Source organism: Lissotriton helveticus, chromosome 7 (assembly GCF_964261635.1).
Source record: "Lissotriton helveticus chromosome 7, aLisHel1.1, whole genome shotgun sequence".
Lineage (NCBI taxonomy): Eukaryota > Metazoa > Chordata > Amphibia > Caudata > Salamandridae > Lissotriton > Lissotriton helveticus.
The window spans coordinates 1,157,676,607-1,157,694,412 of NC_136068.1; the positions used below are offsets into that span (position 1 = coordinate 1,157,676,607).

A 17,806-nucleotide genomic window follows, 5' to 3' on the forward strand; every position below is an offset into this window, starting at 1 on the left:
ATTAAGTAACTAAACTAACAACATTATATTGGGTGTATTCATCTCTGAAAAAAGCATTTCTCACACTTTTTTAATTCTTTCATTTCTACAGTCAGCTGCGCATCTTCGAGGGAGGAGAAGCTGGTGTTTTCAAATTCAGCAGCGTGGGAATAGATGGAGCATTGGTCATCTGGGACTCCAAGGTAAATTGAACATCCCCACATCAAAACAGGTAGTGTGACAGCCGATAAGGACATATTGGTCCTACTTAGTTTGTCAATGTCCCTCTAACTACTTAGCAACACTGACCCATTCTGCATGTTCACTGATTTAACTTTTGTTTTCTCAGCAGGGGCGGCTCCTCCACTAGGGCGGAGGAGCGTTGCTCCACTGCTTCCTCGCAGTGCGAAAAGCAGAAACATAAAATGGTAAAACTACCATTTTATGTTTCTGTTCTCACACTGCGAGAAAGCAGAAGAGTTTGTTTGCGGGCGGATGGGCCAGGCTGTTCTACGAGCAGGGCTGGGCAGGGAAGGAGTGGTGTGCCCACTCCTGAGTGAGCATGACTGATTTGGTTGGCCCTCTGGGGCCGCCCAAACCAGTCATGCGCACTCTGCAATGCAGCCTAGCAGCCTACATGGAGAAAATGGCCTCCCCATTGGCGCCTGGCTGGGCGGCGTCCCTACCAATCATAATGCTACCATTGCAACATTGTGATTGGCTTAGGGGAGGGGAGGGAGGCTGCCAGCTTCCTGTTCCTGCTGGAGCAGGAGCAGGAGCTGTGAAAATGTGGGTCCCAGCCCGAGGACAGGTACGTTTTTTCAAATTAATTATTAAATTTAACCCATCCCCCTCCCCATGCGGCCCCCGCACCCCTTCCCCCACCTGCTATTAATGCCGGCTGCAACTATTTCTCAGTGCTACTGTGCCACTGAGTCCATTATGGATCTTTCTGTTTTTGTTTACACCGCTTTTCCTGGGAGGCTGTTGCCTGCATACCTTGTCTTTTACATTTAAACATGTTTCCTAGTGCTTCTGTGAAGCCTTCATAACCCTTCAGTATCATTTCTTGATTCCTGCGCCTAGGGATGGACTTTCCTGTGCACTGTTTGCAAACATTTGCTTTCTTATTATATTCTACATCTTTCTCCAAAGACGCTCTGTACATTTTTTGTACATCTTGAAAACTATGTTACATTAAAGTTACATTGTGAAAAATGTTTTGGGGTTTTGTATTTCAGAAGAATATTTCTGATTCGTTATTTCAGCACAAATATGTTACTTATTATCACTTTATTGCATGCCTGAAAGTAAAAGTTCCAAACTTAGCCAACTCTGCCTGAGGCTTCAGTTGTGTCTTCCAGAAGGTGACTGATGTTTTGGTCCACAAAGAATGTGCCCAGTCGAAAAAGAACCAACATTGGGCTCCATCTTTTGTATAGTGGCAGGTAGTGAAGGAATGTGCAAAAAGATTTAAACAATATAAACAAAATAGTGACTCTTCACAAGACCAGTCAAGTGATGGCTGCATTGCACTTCCAAGTTGGACATCTAACATTGGACTGTTAGACTTGATCTGGAATAAATTAAAACGGCACTGGTTGTCCCCTAGTCAAAGAGATCAAGTTGTCAGCCAATCTCCAATACTGCCTTTGGGCATTTTGAGTCAAGGCAACCAAATCTGCATAAGAAAGGTTATTTCATGGATGTATGACAACGCATGCTTTTACCACGCATGCCTTTACAACGCTGTTTTTACAACGCATGCCTTTACAACGCATAGTGCTTTGGGGCGCTGGATAGTGAATAGTTTAATTTACTAATCCAACTCCAGTCCCCGTGGATAGTAGGGAAGGTGTTGGAAAGTAAATTAAACCTATTCCCTATCCTAGAGCGCCCCCCCAGCGCAATGCGTTGTAATGGTTTGCGTTGTAAAAGTTGCATCGTAAAGGCACTGCGTGGTAAAAGTTGCGTTGTAAAGGATGTTTCCCTTATTTCATAGACAAAGAATGTTCAAACCATGAAAGCACTAAATAAGAAATCCTGACAGGGAAAGGCCCAAAGGGCCACCATTTCAACTAACTTACTGTAAATGTGGGAAGATGAGAAAGCCAGAGCCAATTCCCTTTTCAAGTTGAACACCTTCTCCCTCGGAATCGGAATTTCACTGATACGCATCAACCGAAAACTATTCCATTTGCTGCCAAGAAATCATTGCAGATATTGAATCGCTACTGGCAAATTCAAGCTTCTCAGAAATGGCAAAAGACAACAAAAGTAGATTTGGGATCCTGACTATGGAGAGTTTGTCACTACCCCAGATCAACATACTCCTAACTTTTTGGGGCATGGGAAAAGAGGCTCGAGGTGTATTTTAAATCAATAGGGAGTAGAAGAAATGTCAAAGGAAAGGCTTTTAAACTTCCCCACCAACTCTTCACACTGAAGTTGAAAGATTACTGTGTGGAGAACAAATAGGAACAGGGAGTTGGGTGTGTTCTCTCCTAGATTAACCATACAGTCTACCTGCTCAAGTATTTCACAAATGAACAACTGTTATCTTAAAAGAGTGATAGTAAAGTGCCCTAGGTGTATGCCCGGACAAAGTTTGTTGGTTTTATTCTGAGCTAGAAAAATATTTCTTAAAGATCTCAAAAAGTCCAACTTCACCCTTTATATCGGCTGCAGAAGGCACAGATCTTGAATCTCTGGACTGAAACTCTATTGTTCTCTTGATAAAAAAGGGAGGAGTCTCTCTTGTGTATTTAGAGATGCTTTCACAAATCTGAAAGACACTGACGAGTTCTGTAGCACCCATAGATCTAATATTATTATTAGTACGCACTAGTAATTTAAGAGGTGTGATGTTTATTGTGCCACTCAAAGTGGGAAATGGACGGAGATACTCACCTCAGTTTCCAGTTGCTTTGTCTTTGTCTCTTTTACTACTGTTTCTATGCCTGGGACACCTCAGTCTGAATAAGACAGCTTTGAATTTGACCTCAAAACTGGGACATGTGACTGCTCTTTGTAGAAGTGCCCAGTACAGCAGTCCCCACATTTACCAGGCCCATTGAAACCTTTAGATTGAAAACATGCCTTAGAGATGTCTAGGCCTTGTCAGTTGACATGAACAGCATCATACACTTTCCATCTTCTCGACGACTCTTCCACCGAAATCGAGGTCCTGTCCTTCTAGATCAGGTAAAGAGATGCTCCTCAAACCACTTTGGGGGTCTGTCATCACGGGGAACAGTTCTAAAGGTTTAAACATCAACAAGGGAACAAGGTTTCCCTCATTAACCATGGATTGTTATAGTTTCTTTTAAATATACGCAACATCCGGACTTTTTTCAACATGTTACTATTAGTATTTTTGAAGATTAATTCGGAAATTCGAGTGACAAACCAGGTTCCCACATTGAAATAATGTCAATTAGACAGTGGCAAGATTTATACATGGTATTCAGCACAATAATTAGCATTTGACATTCATAATTAAACAAGAAAACAACACATCACATTAAATGACAGTGCAGGGTGCATACACAAAAATGATTGCACATGTTAAGTGAAATTAAAGTTTACATTTTTAGACATTGGACACATATCTTCCATTCTCAATTCCTGACTAATTCCCACAATTGTTCTAGCAAAGTCTTTGTCTTGGGGAAGAAAGTCCTTTTTTAGGGGAGGTCCCCTGCCTAGGTGCTCTCCGGTGTCCTCAGGTATATTATGGGGCTTCAGTTTCTTGGTTACAATGCATGTAGTCAGTGCTTAATTTGAGTTGGTTGTTTCCGGTGCTCAGCACTGGCACTTAATTGTCAACACCGGTACTTATGAAAGTCTGCACCATGGTGGCCCTGACTCTCTAATTTAGAGATGAGCACAACAACAGATGCTTTATTAATTTTAAGATAAATTAAAAATTACTATTACCAGCGCTCAAGCTATTTTTATAACGTTGAGGGCCTGGAATAGTCTGAATAGTCACACTTTAGAAGTGTGAAGGTTAACGGTTGTTTTGGCACTGTCATGGGCAGAGCTGACTGGAGCAATGTCCGGTGCAAGCTGCAGAGGCCTCTTGGAAGAGCCAGGCACTTATTTGTTTACAAATTAAGCACTGCATTTACCACTGCTTAAGGTGTGCCAGCGTGTTTCGATCTCTGTGGGTATCTATGTTTTGGGTGAGATCTTTGGGTACTGCTGCTTTTATTTCAAGGACAGGTCAGGTATGCCAGTTCCCTAGGGTTTGAGACTGGATAATCTTTCAAATCTGCCAATCAAGCTTTCTTTTGAAAAGTTGTTTGAGGTGGTTGCCCTCTAGGGTGTCCTTGGACACCCCCTGTGCTGGCGTTGCAGGGTGCTCTGCTTTGGTCTGGCGCACTGACTCCACATTCCCTCTTTTTGTGATGCACAGTCAATGCACTTCTCAGCATCTTCTTTGACTCTGCGTCGTCCAAGTCTAATATGACGTGGCAGCGGCCCCATGCAAATGAGCGAATGCCCCATTGTGATCACACAGTCGCAAAATGTGCACTTGCAAAATCCCTATTATCCCTATTAGCATAGATGCATTTGCAGCCCCTCCCTTTTATAATGCCAAAGAGCCCCAGGGACGCAAGAAGCAGACACAAATGCCCTTTCACTCTCTGTAATACGGACCCTGGTGGTTAAAACTCTTGCACAGCCTAACGCTATCTCTACCTCCAACTGCATCCCTAACTTTTTTTCTCCCCTAATCCTGAATGGGCGTTTGCCGAGTTATACTAAATATTGTATTTTTATATCATTACAGGGAGCCCTATTTGTTGATGTTCAAACCTCAGAAACAAAGATAGAACCCAGCTCCCCTTCTTTTTTCAGGGCATGTTTGCTTTCACTTGAAATTATTCCAAGTTTTAAAATTCACGTACCCAATTGTAATTACTTCCCATATGTGCTGAAACCCACTTACATGCCTTTTAACACTGTTTTTGTAGTTCTGTGCTTAATATCGATGTGTGTGTGTTATACGTTATTTAAGATGCGTCAAAGGTCCTTCGCCCAAGTGTATTTTAGTTCAAACTAATGGTCACTTGCAAACCTGACTGTCAGACTAGTCTGCCATCAGCAAAAAAGGTGTTGAAGAAGTCGAACTTTTACAAAAGTACTTTAAAATGTCTAAAACATTTAAAAGTTATTTGAGATCACCACAGGCCTGGAAGTTCCCTAGTTCCCGAGGGAGGAAGAAGGTAGGAAGGCTACGCAGGATAAAAATGCAGCTACATGAATTTTTGGAAAGGTGCCACAATCGGGCATATCTATGGCTTTTATAATTTCCGTTTTCGCCACAGCTTAATGTAAATAACACTATTTTGCCCATGAAGGAATACTGCCGTGAAATTGGACCTATTTTGGCTGTCAAGAGAACAGAAGCATAGAAAGAACATTTGCGTAGGATAGCATAATTTGGGGGGAATCTTGATTGGAAGTCGGACTACTAACTTCGACAAGCAACACTTTGTGAATCAGAGTTGGATTTGGGAAACTTCCTTATTTCCTGCCAGTCACTGGCACTGGAACGCAGGACTGGCCGTTCAGAGTCAGCTTTCTGCATACTTTGCCTGACTTGCGACAAACTCTGCCTGGCCCCCACCCTTGCCGGCCCGGACCACCTGCCTCTCGGACCTCCACGCTGGCTATTTCCCAGGTCTGCCTCTCCCGAGAGCCCTGCGATGCTATAATCTACCAGAGATTTGGCCACGGATTATGACAATACAAGTCCTTTTTGATGATGTTAGAGGCTGGACAGCATCCCGTGAACACGCAAAGCCTTTTATGAAAAGAAGCTTACGCTCTGATGGACAGTGTGAGCATTTTATCTGCAGACTCGGGGAGGGATTGAAGCGCAACTTCATTGAGCGGCAGAAGAGCTCTGAAAACTGCTGTAGTTATCCTAGGATGACGTGCACCCGTTGAACATACACTGCTGGATTTCAGCGACAGCGGAGATCTATGCTTGCAATGTTTTCTGGCAGAAAGTTACTTTTTTTTGTCTTACGCAATTCACGACTCAGACAAAAGCAAAGGCGGACTCCACATTAATTATATTTGTAATTGTTTATTTGGCGAGCAACATGGAACATAAAATGGAGCATGAGAAACGAGCCGCCAATGATATTGCTCAATGATGATTAAGGAACGATGATAATCCTTTAGCCATCGAGTGATGAATGTGCCATAGCCGAACACTCTCCCTCTTGTTTTTCCTCCAGTCTTTGGAACATGGCAAAGGGACATGTGACTGCTGCTCAGCTATGACCTCAACAATCTCATGGAAGACCAATGTCTTGCGACGGTATCCTGAAACACTGAGTGAGCCAGTCTCCTCTAGAGGCAAGGGACAATCCTCTGATTTGTGGAGGACTCGGTTAATCCTCAATTGGAGGATCCATTGGTGGAGAACCCTCCAGCAGAATTATCATGGCCTTTCGATCCTTGTTGCAGTGGTAATTCGGGTGGAGTATTGCCGTCCAACTCCTTCCCAGGCCCTTTTTTAATTGTACCTCATCTGTGCATCCTTAGAAGTATTTCATCAATCTCCTGTCCTCTCTGTCACAGGTTTGAAGCTGACCTGTTGGGGTTCAGGAGAGAATAGAAGCTGGTGAAATGAAATCACTCCTGTAGCCTCTCATGTTATAAACCTTCATGCAGCTAGTAACAATCTACATCTATCAGAGAGAAAACCCAGAGCTCTTCCATCCTACTGCAAAACATCAGCAAGGATCTCCCTGACCCTAATTTCAAATTTCCCCCATCCAGCTCAACAGTCTGCTTTGTCTTTATACTTGTATGGCAGTCTCTCTTGGTTTGCAGTATAACCACTGGGTCTCTCCTTTTCAGACAAGGACCCAGGCAGTGCTTTAAATGGGAATGAACTAGTACAGGTACTCATTTAAATGCGGCGAATGGGCGGGGCTAGGGGCGGGGCTAAGAGCAAGACATGCTTATACTCATTAACTTCAGTACTAGTGGCAGCACATACCAAAACTGATGAGAAATGCGTTTCTATAAACAAATCGGGTTAACTCGTTACACAAAAGGAAAGCTAAACGCGGTGATGTTTTAACATTTCTTTGTTTTATGATATTTACAGTTTCCATACTGTTATATGCTGTTGCTTGGCACAACAGTATATATTCTCGAGCATACACACACAGAGAAAGAAACAAGCAGACGTGCACAAAAAGCGTTCCACACATTTCCCTAATATACCTCCCAAGAGTGTCTCGATCCCCAGCCCCCCCACCCTTCTCTCACTTTTTTCCTCACATAAAAACACCCACAGGCACATAGACAAACCTAAGCAGACACTCAGGCAAAATAATCAGGTAAGATTAAATCTATTTTAACCTTGTTACCTTCCTTGGCTTTCTTAATTGCAGCATCACGGGGCTACCTGGATTCCTGTGTTTGCAACACAGCAGGATGGTGAACACCGGACGTTATGCAAATGAGCCCACGCTGAATAGTTCAGCTAGGGCTCAGCTCACCAGTCACTGCTACAGAAGTGCCTTGGCTGTCTGAGACAGGTCACCAGCACTAGCAGCCAATGTGCCTGCCGTTTATGAGTACCGGTACTCTCCTAGGGAGTCGAGAAGTGCCGGTACTCGGAGTGATAAAATTAAGAAGTGCCGGTACTCAGTACCTGTGAGTACCGGCCTATTTAAAGCACTGGACCCAGGACAAGGATCCAGGGCTGCTCAACCACTGTTCGGTTACCAAATGGATCATCATATTTTGCAACTGGTGGCAAATCAAATATTCTTGAATTCCTGAAATCCAAAATATTCTCAAACTACCTCTAAAGGGAAACAGTTAAGACATCTGCTGCAGTGGGTCTGTAAATCTTGCTCTGCTCTCTGACTACTCACCTGTTAGATAATTAGTCATTACCTAGTCACTTTCCTGACTTCCTGGCTACCCATCTTGCACATGAATCAGGCAACATTCACTGGGCCCCACTGTTTACCCTATCCCCTGCTCATATATTAGTTGATTCCTGAACACTGCCTGCCATTGTTACTCCTGAAGACCAACACCCTGTGTTCAGATTGAGCCACATGAGTCTCAGCATCTCAAATCTAAACACCAATATATGAAATTGCTGCTGGGGAAATAGGTTGCCTGAAATAGTTAAATCATGACCAAGTAGACAGTCAATATAGTGAGCATTGTCCGTGTCTCTTTTTAACTTCCTTGATATCACTGTTATCTGCCTCACTACCACTGAGGGGCACTTTGAACTCTCAGCTCTGGTGTAGTGGGGAGCAGTGGTCTCCTTAGGGGGTAGGAAGGTGCCTCTTTGAATTCCCATCTATGGATGCATCTGTTCCCTTCTTGATCTACCACTTCAAATTCTTATTTCTTTTTACATTGTTGCCCAAGGCTTTTTGGCTCTGGTCCACTGTTCCCTACTTCAAGTGGCATGCGACTTATAGAAACTGTGTCCTTGCCTGGTTTCATTTTGTCAGGCTTCTTATGAAGGTATCATAAGGCATTGGCTTTCAATTTTTTCTAAAAACCCTCTGCTTAATCAAGTCCACTATTACAGGACGGATCCCTTCCTCCACCTTAGGTGTCAGTGGGTACTGGGGTCGACCTTGATTTTTACGAGTTCTATTCGTAATATGAATCCCACGTCATTGGCCACTGTGGACCACAATGTGGATAGCACCTGACGAAGCAAACCAGTTAAATCTGGAGACATAGTCTTATCTTGACTTGGTCAGCAATCAGTATTTTTACATAGGAGAGAGAGTACCTCATTCTCGTACTGTTGGGTTATGTTTAAGCCAACACCATCTGGGGTACAAACCACAGTGCAATTAAGCTTCCACCTACTGTCCTTACCTACCAAATGTGCAAGAGAAGTTGGACTGAGCAAAAAGGTACAAGGGAGATGGAAGTGAGTTAGAAATATGGTGAGGGGTTCGTTGGTTAGAAATGCCTTCTGCATCAATAAACATTCCTGAGAGAGGTAATGAGGTAAATTTACACGTGTTTGAAGCAGAGATACCAGTGTTAATGAGGCACATGGTATGTTTACCATTAGTAAGGCAATCTACTTAGGGACCCTTCTGGTCTACAGGAACTAGTGTATTCATTGCAAAGTCTAAGCCTGTCTTTCTGTCCAAAAATTCAAGATAGGAGTTCTGTGTCATCTGGTGAAACTTAGTTTGGTCATTATGACCATGCGCATTAGCAACTTTGTAGGGGAAATCTTGCTTCGAATGTCCTTGCTGACCTCAGCCAAAACAAGATCCCCCATTTTCCAGTGCTTCTCCTCTGTCCCTTCTGTTTCCTCACCTGATCTCCCACCACCTTGTCCCCCCTTCCCTCCCTTCTCTACTCTCCTCTTTGAGAAGTGACACTGCCACTCCCGTTCACAGTTTGCTGCATGCTCTCGAGTTTGAGCAACATTCTATTTCTTCTGAAGCCACACAGTGGTTATCATCTGTTATTAATTCAGTAAACTTCTTAGTCTGCCACCCTATGAATATGGTCATTAACGAGCATCTTACGTTTGGTAGCAATCCCTGTACAAAAGCAGCACCTACAGCCTCCTGAGCCATTTCTGTTGGACGGGCTATGCCCGAGTACATTTCAAACACGTCCTGAACTCTGCCTAAATTAATTACTAGTGCTAAACTAGTGGGGGTCCGAGGAACATGGCCCATCATTTTACCCTTGGCTGCAGGGCAGTACCTCAAAGGATAGAGGGTGCCTGGTGTTGGTGGAGAGGGAATCTCATCATCAGCATTGCTAGAATGGAGAGAAGTAAAACACCTCCTAGCTGCTCAATCTTCTGTCAATCTTAAGCTTGCTCTGGTGATATTAAGGCTCGTTCTTAGTTGTCTCTGCATCCTGTGGGAATAGAACCCTCTCACAAAACACAGTAGTGGAATTGGCTTCTTGTTTGGTCCCTTGCATCCCTTTACCACGCTCTTTTACAATCAGTCACATGGCAGCACTCACTTGTGCGTTACCTCCATGTACGATGGTTGCCTGCAGACGCGCAGGCCCTGCTGCGTTTCCAGGTACAACTGCGGCTGCACCCCGCAGTTCAGTGATCTCAGTTAGGGAGGGAGGAGGAGCAGTCAGAGTACAATCCCCAAGTCTGTCCCTAATGTGACTGATTTAGTACTCAAACTTCTGCTGGGTATTTTTCATACCATGGATTTGGTATTCATGTTTAGGCTTATGTGCCTCTTTATGACACTGTGAGAAAATAGGCTATCATGTATCGTGTTCTTAGGATGCTCTGGTTTCATTTGCAAATTCCCTAATCCTTCCATATCAAATGTACCATTTTCAGGAAAAAACTTCTTCCCATCCTCGTTAGTGAGTCCTACCCACTCTTTTAGATATTTGCACATGCCTTTACCATACTGGAGCCAGATAGAGTGGGCAGGAGTCCGTTTGGGAGGGACAATTCAGACCCCCTCACTGTTCTCTGGAGTAACAAGGAAAAGGTTCTACCGGCCTAGTGCACACAGCTCATCTTGTGGAGGTAGGGTGGAAAGGAAATAGAAAGCAGTATATGGTTGCCCCAGTTTTTTTTTTTTTTTGTGCAGAGTTTTATATAGCGCGAACTAGACCCGAACCGAATCAGGTATCAGAGCGCTTTACATAGCACCAGTTACGTTACTTGAGGACGGACACACATTAATTTTAGGCACGGGGAGATTAAGTGATTTGCCCAGAATCACAGGAGGTTTTCTAATTGATCTCATGCAAGGTAGAACATATCGTACTCTTGCATCCAAAGATCCTCCTGCATTTAGCTTTTCCTTCAGTTAGACACCCAGAGGGCATCATAAATGTGCTGGGGGCAGCTGGATCAAAGGGCTTCTTTCTCTCACACTTTTATTCTTTACGGATCTGTTTTTCATGTCCTGGTGCTCCTGTCTACCCTCCCGATTGCCACACTTCTAGAGCCTGTTTACTCTAAACCAGGGATTCACTCACACACTTTCAGTTCTCTGGACTCCACCCCGTTCTTCCTACCCAACCAGCTTATTTTCCCATTGTCTCCTACTCAGAGGACACTTGTTTTCACCTTTGAAACAAACTTTTTACCAACACAAAATATTATTAGACACTCAATGAAGCAAAATACTGTGACTGCAGTTAGACTTTTCCTAATTTTGGTTCAATGTGCTTACCCTGTTTGACCAATTCACCATGTCCAGTGCTGGAAGGCGCTCCACCCTGGTCCCCCTGGAGAGGCTTCTCACTTACCTCTGTCACCTGGGGTAGTCGTATGGAGTTCAGACCATCGCAATCCTGCTTCTCTAGCACCGATGGGAGCCTCTTCTCTGTGGTTCGTTGTTAGATCTAGATGAACCTCTCTCCAAGATATCTGAAAGAGGAATTTACCCAGTGATGAGATCTCCATTGGCTGTTACCAGGTTATGGCATCTTCCTTTACAAGTCTCACAAAAGATGAGCAAACCCGAACTTCAGTATCGGCGGATATTTGCCAGATATCGAGCTTTGGACAAATGACTTCCTGTGACTGCACAGGCACCTAAAGAGAGAGAGAGAGGGAATGAGTTTTTCATGATTGAAAATAATTGAGTACATATTGTCTGTAATACAGCACAATGTGTACATATATGTTCAGCCCCTTGCTGTTGATTGGATGGTATTCTTTTCGATCTCATTTCCAGTCTTCTTTTTTGATGGCCTTCTTCCCTCATCTTTCTTTGTTTCACTTCTGGAGTGTTTCATCTTTACTGTATTCTCATTGGATGGCTTGAGTAATTCCACTGCTTGCATTCAGGGAAGCACGTTTTTCCTTTTCTTCCATCACTGCCTGGTAGTGCATGTGTTGTCTAGCTCTCTCCCTTGTGTGCAGCTTATTTCCTTAAATCCACCACACCCTCTTTGTTGCTCCCCCCTCTTGCCACTTTTATTTTTTGGGAGGGCCCTGTGACTGCCATTTGCTCCAAAACAGGTGTCTACCATTCTGTAATGGTAAATGTAAAACAAAAATGACAGCTGCATCATGCCTCATACATTAGATGATGCATGTGTGCTTTTACATCATCACACTGGGCCACCGTAGCATTATAATGCATATGTGCAAGCACATCCTTGCACGCTTTGTTTTACTGATGCAGTTCAGCATTTATTTCTGCCAATGTTTTATATGCTGGGATAGGGCAACTTGCTGCAACTGCTGCTGCCTGTGTGGCAACTCCCCAGACATTATTTCTCATATGAAGTGTGTTATCGAAGAAATGGTAGTTGAGAAGTGGAGATAACATATTCTACATTTTGTCAAGTTTGAGACAGATCTTTAATGCAAGCAGTAGGTAAAATCTTTGGGGGGCAATTTGATGGAGGAGCTCTGACTAGTACTGGAGGGCTTTAGAAGTCAAGTTAAACTCTAACTTTCCTCAGGCTTTTTACATTTGGAAGGATCTACAGCAGAAGTGAAGGGGAGAGGTCCTTGAGGAGCTATTTGTTGCAAATATCGTAATCACTAAATTGTAGTGGAGCACTGCAACAATGCTGTCTCCTTAATAATAACTGATTATTATTGTCATTGTTAGTGGGTAATAATACTTTGACTGCTCTATTTTACCATTTAAGTTTAAGTTGTTTTTTTTAACAATGTCATTGTACTGTTCTGAACAACTGCAGTGGATTTTCTGATTAACTAACGTTTTTTATTGATTCATTTGTAATCGGTTTTATTATATATGCAATAAAAAGTTACCAACTCATACCATTTTTCATATGATTGCTTATTTTGCAGCCATGAAAATTAAGTCTGGGAAGATGTCAGAAGTTCTTGGAAGCAAACCTCTTATACAGCCGGAATTCCTATGTGATGTCAAAAGTCTTGTAAAGTGCCCTAAAATATGAAAAATACATATAAATGTGCATACATTTACTCAATGATCTTTTTTTATTGTTTCACGAACGTGTTTTGCATACAGCCAGGTATTTCTGTGTGTCTGGGGTTATGTCAGTCAGTCAATAAACTTTATTCGATTTGACAAAAGCAAATCATAAAAGTGCAAATTCATAACTACATCCCATATAATCACATGAAAAGTTCAACATAGTAATACAATGAATAAAAGGTTATAACATCTCAGCATTTCGATCAAAAGTCCATGATAAAGAAAAACATACACTAGGAGTAGAAAGTTGTAAAAACAATAATGCTGGATGCGCTTGTCTAAAATTCAGTGGTAACAAGAGAGGCCGGATGTATTTGTAGCGCAATGAATTGAACCTAGAGCACAAAAGAACAATATGCAGTGTAACAGGGGTAGAAGCATTATCACTCGTACACACAGGTAACTCAGTGGCTTTGAGCCAACCCCCATCAGAAAACATAAACTGGGGAATCATAATCAGTCTTAATAGGGTCAACACTTTTCCATGATGAGAAGTCATATCAAGGGTCAGATAAGGCTCCAAGCTGCTCAACGATTTGACTAAATAAAAATGGGTCATCAAACGGTAAGTCAATGCAAGAGCCTCCCTCTCTGCACTCACCTTAACAGTAAAGGCCTCTATGACCCATTCAATGTCTGCATGAAATAGCACAATCCGGGTCAAAGAAAAGATCAGATCTACCAAGATCTCTCATATTACTCATTATGTATTGCAGCCAGGGGATATGGGACATTAGGTCCAGGCCCAGAAAGTCCCACAGAATCTTAATATTGAATTTGAGCTCTTCCTTCAGCCAGACCAAAAGCCACAGGAGCAGGGGGCAGAGGCAAATACAATCTGAGATATGTCTTAGGCCTACTTTTTCATGGACATTTTCAAAGGGAGTACATTGTGAGACCTTTAGAAGGTTTCTTAGGAACTTCTTTTGTGCACTCTGAATAAAAGAGAGGAGTGTGTACCCTCAAATCTCACACCCAAAACTTACTGTAGGGATGCATTAAAGATATCAATGATCATCTTAATGTGAGTATGCCCAAGACGCTTTGAGAAATCGCTGACGCTATGAGTGACCCAATTAGAAGATGTTAAATAATTTTTAATCAGTGATTGCCAATTAAAATTGGAATCCAGCAAAATGCCTAGGCAATGAACATTTTCAGCCCTGCTGATATGATGACTATAGCCATAAAGTTCTTGGAGTTTAAACTTCTTGGGTCCAACCACTATAGTGTAGGATTTAGCAAAATTGGTATTAACGTCCAAACAGTCCATGAAGTTAATAAAAAAGGTCTCAAAGTTGCTGCAGACCTTTTGCAGTGCATGCAGTCATGACTGTGGCATCAGTATATAGCAGGACAGGCCCTGGACTGTACCGATCCCTGGGGACATCTGGCACTCCTCAGTTAAAAAGGATTCCAAACGATTGATGTATGGAATAAAAATAAAGGACACCAAGATACAGCCCTGATTGACCCACTCCCTTTACCGTAAATTGCGTGTGTTTCCCATTAGGACCAAATCTTATGGTAGCTGTTAGTCCCGCTTGCAAGTTACGCAAAGAGTGATGAGTGCAGGCTCGAAATCCAATGGACTCTAGCACGGCCCAGAGCTTATTTCTGTTAACTGTATCAAACGCTGTGCAGAGGTCCATAAAGGCCAGATGGATGGCTCCCTTCTTTGCTCTAGTGTACTTGCTGGTGAGCAGATATAGGTTCAGGTTCTATTCTTTGGTTCCACGACCTGGTCTGAACCCATACTGTAGGTCCGACAGGACATTAGGCTCGATACACCAAGCCATTGAGCGATCCAACAAAGTTTTCACCACAGCGTCCACCAGGTAAATTGGTCTATCACAGGCTGGGCCAGCTCTATTCCCTTTTTCAAAAATTGCCACTATCACTCATTTTTGCCAGGACGGTGGGATAGGGCCATGCACAGCAGCATTTAAATGTGAATTCATTATAGTGGCCTAAAGCTCAATACATGAATTGTATAAATACCTGGGTACCCCAATACGGTCTGGGGCTTTCCCTGAGGAAAGGGCTAAATTTGCAGATTTCACCTCTTCTCAGTAAAAGATGTGCCTATCCTTTCCTGAGTACTAGGGAAGAGGGTAGTTTGCCCATCAATGTTATAGATGGCCTCGAAATGCCTAGTCCAGGCATGTTCTGTGGTGCCAATGCCATATTAGACAGGTTCTCTGCACTGTACTTCAAGGTACAAGCAGCAAGTACGTTTTCCCAGGCCTCACTCTTAAGTTAATTTTTTCGCTCCTTACAGGCGAAATTGTAGGAGGCTTTGGTCTTCCTTACCTCTTCTTGAATCAGCTGCTTTTTTTGTAATGCAGCCAACATATTTTTTTGAGCCCTCGAGCATCTCATATCAAAGCATTTATGACAGGGAGGGGATAAAGCCTACCAATCCTGGAGAAGGCCAGCTTAGATGCACCGCAGATATTGGAAAAAAATTCCAAGATGCAAGTATCAGGGGCATCCTCATTACGACTAATTAAAAAGTCAGAATGACTTAAAATAACCAAACTCAATAAAAAGTCAGAGTACAACCTTTGACCACCTAATCCTAAATCCCTGGTCTATAGTTACTAACGGCTAATTATATGTGCATGGCCTAAGCGCTCATAATTCTTCCCAGTAGAAAGTGTCTGAGAGAGGGTTATGATCACTCCAAACATTCCATACCACCTGGAAGAGTATAAGGAAGGAAAAAAGGCAGGCTGAGGGAAAGATATAATCTATTGTTGATCTATAGTCCCTACCCAGGATTCTGGGTACCGGGTTGGCGGAGCTATATCTCTCCCTAGTCAACAGGTTGACTAAATTGTAATCAGAAATCAAATAATTTAACACTTCACCGCATCGTGTGTGTTCGAGATTAACATGATCTGAGGAAAAAAATGAGTTACAAACACACCGATGGTGTTACAAGACATAGAAGGATGCACATTAAAATCTCCCACTAACAAAACCATCGTAAATTTGGACAATCCAAAAAAAGAATCCTCAAAAATCTTTTTAAGATCCACAATGACATCATAAGCACCTCTATTCGAGACAGAATTGTAAACATTCACAATTAACAGTCTATCGCTGTTGGGCTGTTGTTATGTGTTTCAAAAAAGGGCAACACTAGAAATATCGTCTGGATGTATATTTGCAATTGAGCTCTGAAACAACACACTGTCACTGAAGACAATAAACAAAATGTGTAAATGTGGTTTAACTTCCAAAAAGTCATGAACTTCTCGATCCAGCAGATGTGCAACATAATGCCATCATGTTCTTGAGTCAATCAGAATCCAAGGCTGGTGGAGAAGGTCGCAACAACTTGCTTTGTTGGCATGTCTGGTGACATTCATATTCAAACCTCAAAATGTAATACAGTATGACAGCACAAAACCACACAATGTAGTATGTGAATGTACCAGGGAAATGTATTTGGGGAATCCTGATGTTTGTATATTCTATTGTTATGACTTGATTACATGGGGCGAACTCTGGAGGAAGGTTTGAATAGCAAGAGTCAGTTGCGGTGCGACCTTCATGCTAGCGAGTCGCTACATGCCGTGGGTGAATTCTGAAGAAGAATAAACTACATTTGGAAAACGTATTCCATGTGAACTCGACTTACTTGATTTGGCGACGACTGGGAACATCAACCACCAGCTGATCCCATACAATTGGGCTCCCGTTCCTGTGGTGATTGCTGGTGAGCTATGGAGAGGCACAAGTGGACAGGTGCCATCGTGCTGCAGGGGGCGAAAAGATTTGGAGACATTCCGCCTCACACATTTGGTGAGAAGTACTGTTCGAGGACTGCTTTTGGCAGTCGACTGAAGGGCGACGGCGCGCGGCTCCGCTCAAGCATCTGCGTGTGTTTTCCCTGAAAACTGGCCTCATCCATTGTGCATGAGGATTCTTGGAAACTCAGCAAGACTACCACCTCCTGCATAATAGCTATGTATAAGGGTTTTTCCTTCCGTCATCCTAAGTCCGACTTGACACAGAAAGGTAGAACCCCTGAGGGTACCACTTTGGGTATTTAAACACCATATCCTGCTGAGGTAGTCAGAAGAGAAAAGGAGACGCTGAGGTTCCTGCACGCAGACACAACAGCTCGTAGTGGTCTGACATCACTTGTGGGGTGTCCATCTCGAGACCAAGACGGGGTCCCACAGCCTCTCACTTCAGGTAATGGGGTTGACTTTATCCTAGAGGGATTCTTGGCTTTACACCTACGTACATGCTAGGGACACTTAGGTACATCTAGTTAGGGTTGCATCGTTGGAGTACGCATTTATTACTGTCATGTATTTTATATACTTGCCGCCATTCGTTGTTTTAGTACGATGGTAGAAATCTACAATCCTTTTACTCTATTAGTGCGTCTACTCATTTATATCTGTTTCTGTCTAATGGTTGTTTCAGCACACCTATTTTACACTAGAATGACGCTGGTTCAATAAATGCTTATTGAAAAACATACCCACTGTTTATTCTGTGTATCTCTTTCAAGACAAAGTGAGCACAAGTGACTGAGCGAAAAGTATCGCACTGTTTCTACGATCCTGAGGGATCTGGGTGTCGTGTTCGATAGTTGCCAAAAACTATTCTCTCCTTGGTAAGAGGGGTTTCTAGTGGCACTGTGAGCTAGCTGGTACAATAGGCTAACATACTAGGTGGGGATGTCTAGAATCAGCCGGACACCAATCCTACAGTTTATGTTGTCTAAACACGCAGACCCTTTATAGGTTTATGGGAACTACACAGCAAGAGGCATTATTTAATCAATGTTGAGTGCTTTGGAGACATTGTTTAAACAAGGTAGACAACAGTGTCAGCTTGTT

General features: G+C 42.9%; 1 protein-coding gene across 1 annotated transcript in view; it reads left to right on the forward strand.

Moving 5' to 3' along the window:
* LOC144770060 (actin-related protein 2/3 complex subunit 1A-B-like) overlaps nucleotides 1-17,444 on the forward strand; it is a 159,178-nt gene extending 141,734 nt beyond the window's left edge. Inside the window, exons 9-10 of the mRNA XM_078654291.1 lie at nucleotides 92-182; nucleotides 12,791-17,444. Coding sequence (XP_078510417.1) covers nucleotides 92-182; nucleotides 12,791-12,796 — 97 coding nt within the window. The 3' untranslated portion in view covers nucleotides 12,797-17,444. The remainder of the gene's footprint in view (nucleotides 1-91; nucleotides 183-12,790) is intronic.
* Nucleotides 17,445-17,806: the final 362 nt, after the last annotated feature.